At 33.9% G+C, this 2500-nt stretch overlaps 1 protein-coding gene across 1 annotated transcript in view; it reads right to left on the reverse strand.

Annotated features, from left to right (window-relative positions):
• The window catches only part of LOC134197205 (histone-lysine N-methyltransferase EZH2-like), an 11948-nt gene that overhangs the window by 3893 nt on the left and 5555 nt on the right, over positions 1 to 2500 (reverse strand). Inside the window, 6 exon segments of the mRNA XM_062666483.1 lie at positions 13 to 53; positions 107 to 207; positions 505 to 614; positions 675 to 804; positions 807 to 910; positions 2476 to 2500. The exon segment at positions 2476 to 2500 is cut by the window's right edge and continues 70 nt beyond it. Coding sequence (XP_062522467.1) covers positions 13 to 53; positions 107 to 207; positions 505 to 614; positions 675 to 804; positions 807 to 910; positions 2476 to 2500 — 511 coding nt within the window.

Raw genomic sequence — 2500 nt, forward strand, 5'->3', positions numbered from 1 at the left:
GCATTCAATTACCTCTGTTTTGCTGAAGTTTCATGTGATACTTAGACCACGACCTACAAGCAACTATTGACTAAGAAAACCTTCTGTTGCTGAATCAGTAACAAACCTATGCTTCCTCTTCTTCTGTTTGCGAGATGACGTAGCGAGTGACTGGCTAGTCTCTTGTGCAAGAGTCTCGATCGGTTCTTGTTGAGCAAAATCATGCACCTATGTTGTATAAATAATGTAATGATATGTGTAGTGATAGTTACAACAAAACAAGAAAAACGATATTATTAAGTGTGTGTGTGTGTGTGTGTGTGTGTGTGTGTGTGTGTGTGTGTGTGTGTGTGTGTGTGTGTGTGTGTGTCGCTGTGTGTGTGCATGCATGTGTGTGTGCATGCGTGCATGTGTGTGTGCATGCGTGCGTATGTGTTAACATTACCATCTCTATTTACAGTAACTCTGACTAAATCAATGCAAAGCAATTAATTAATACAAAATTCAGTAAGCAAATCATCTCACCTCTGTACACGTTTTCGTGTGAATGACTCTAGAGATTGCGCAGTAGTTCCAAACAAACAACGGCCGCATAACTCTAAAGAGCGAAGTCTCAGACCCACTCCAGCTACTCTCTGCAACCAAATCCTGTTGCACTGCCAGTTCACAGTGAAACACCACTTGTTGCACTATACTTTCTGATGCATCGTTCTCCTCTTTCTCACCATCACATCTGTCTGAGGTTTGCCTTGATGCACTTCCCTGTCTTGTTTCTAGAAAGCAGTCAGGACCACAAGCAGACACGGGCCTGTCTGCGCCACCATAATGCTACATGTACAGTCAATCATGTCAGTATTAATTATGCACTGGAAAACAAGCAAAGAAGAAGTGCTTGCCCGTGGACGCTGCTTGTCTGGTAGAATACTACATGCTGCATAAATGACAACACAAGACATTTACCAAACATACAAATAAACAAATAGACAAACAACTAACCAAACATACAAATAAACAAACAAACAGGCAAACAAACAACAAACATACAAATAAACAAATAAACAAAAACAGACAGACAACAACTAACTAAACATACAAATAAACAAACAGACAAACAGACAAACTACTAACAAAACATACAAACCAACAGACAAACAACCAACAATATACAAATAACAGACAAACATACAAACAAACAAACAGACAAGCAACTAACCAAACATACAAATAAACAGACATACAAACAAACAGACAAACAGACAAACAACTAATCACACATACAAATAAACAAACAAACAGACAAACATACAAATAAACAGACAAACATAAAAACAAACAGACAAACAGACAAACAGACAAACAACTAACCAAACATACAAATAAACAAACAGACAAACATACAAACAAACAAACAAACAACCAACAAACATACAAATAAACATACAAACAGGCAAAAAACTAACCAAACATACAAATAAACAATCAGACAAACAAATAACCAACATACAAATAAAAAAACAGACAAACAACGAACAAAACATACAAACAAACAAACAAACAGACAAACATACAAATAAACATACAAACAAACAGACAAACAGACAAACAACTAACCAAACATACAAATAAACATATAGACAAGCAACAGACAAACATACAAACAAACAGACAAACATACAAACAAACAGACAAACATACAAACAAACAGACAAACATACAAACAAACAGACAAACAACTAACCAAACATACAAATAAACAAACAGACAAACAAACAAACAACCAACCAACCAACCAACATACAAACAAACATACAAACAAACATACAAACAAACAGACAAACAACTAACCAAACATACAAATAAACAAACACACAAACAAACACCAAATATACAAATAAACAGACAGACAGACAAACAGACAAACAACTAACCAAACATACACAAATAAACAAACACACAAACAAACACCAAACATACAAATAAACAAACAGACAGACAAACAACTAACCAAACATACAAATAAACAAATAAACAGACAAACAAACAGACAAACAAAAAGACAAACAACTAACCAAACATACAAATAAACAAATAAACAGACAAACAAACAGACAAACAACTAACCAAACATACAAATAACAAACAGACAAACAAACAACCAACAAACATACAAATAAACAAATAAACAAACAGACAAACAAACAGACAAACAACTAACCAAACATACAAATAAACAAATAAACAAACAGACAAACAAACAGACAAACAACTAACTAAACATACAAATAACAAACAGACAAACAAACAACCAACAAACATACAAATAAACAAACAAACAAACACACAGCTAAACAAACAGAAAAACAAATAAACAAAAGAATGGACAAACAGATACGTCAGCAACAAAGAAACTAATGAGTATGTAGACCAGCCAATCAACAGATGCATAAACATACAAACCAAATCAAAAAAATTCTTCACAAAATCTGCATGACATACAGTGAACAAAACAGTCATATCGATA

Source organism: Corticium candelabrum, chromosome 22 (assembly GCF_963422355.1).
Source record: "Corticium candelabrum chromosome 22, ooCorCand1.1, whole genome shotgun sequence".
NCBI lineage: Eukaryota > Metazoa > Porifera > Homoscleromorpha > Homosclerophorida > Plakinidae > Corticium > Corticium candelabrum.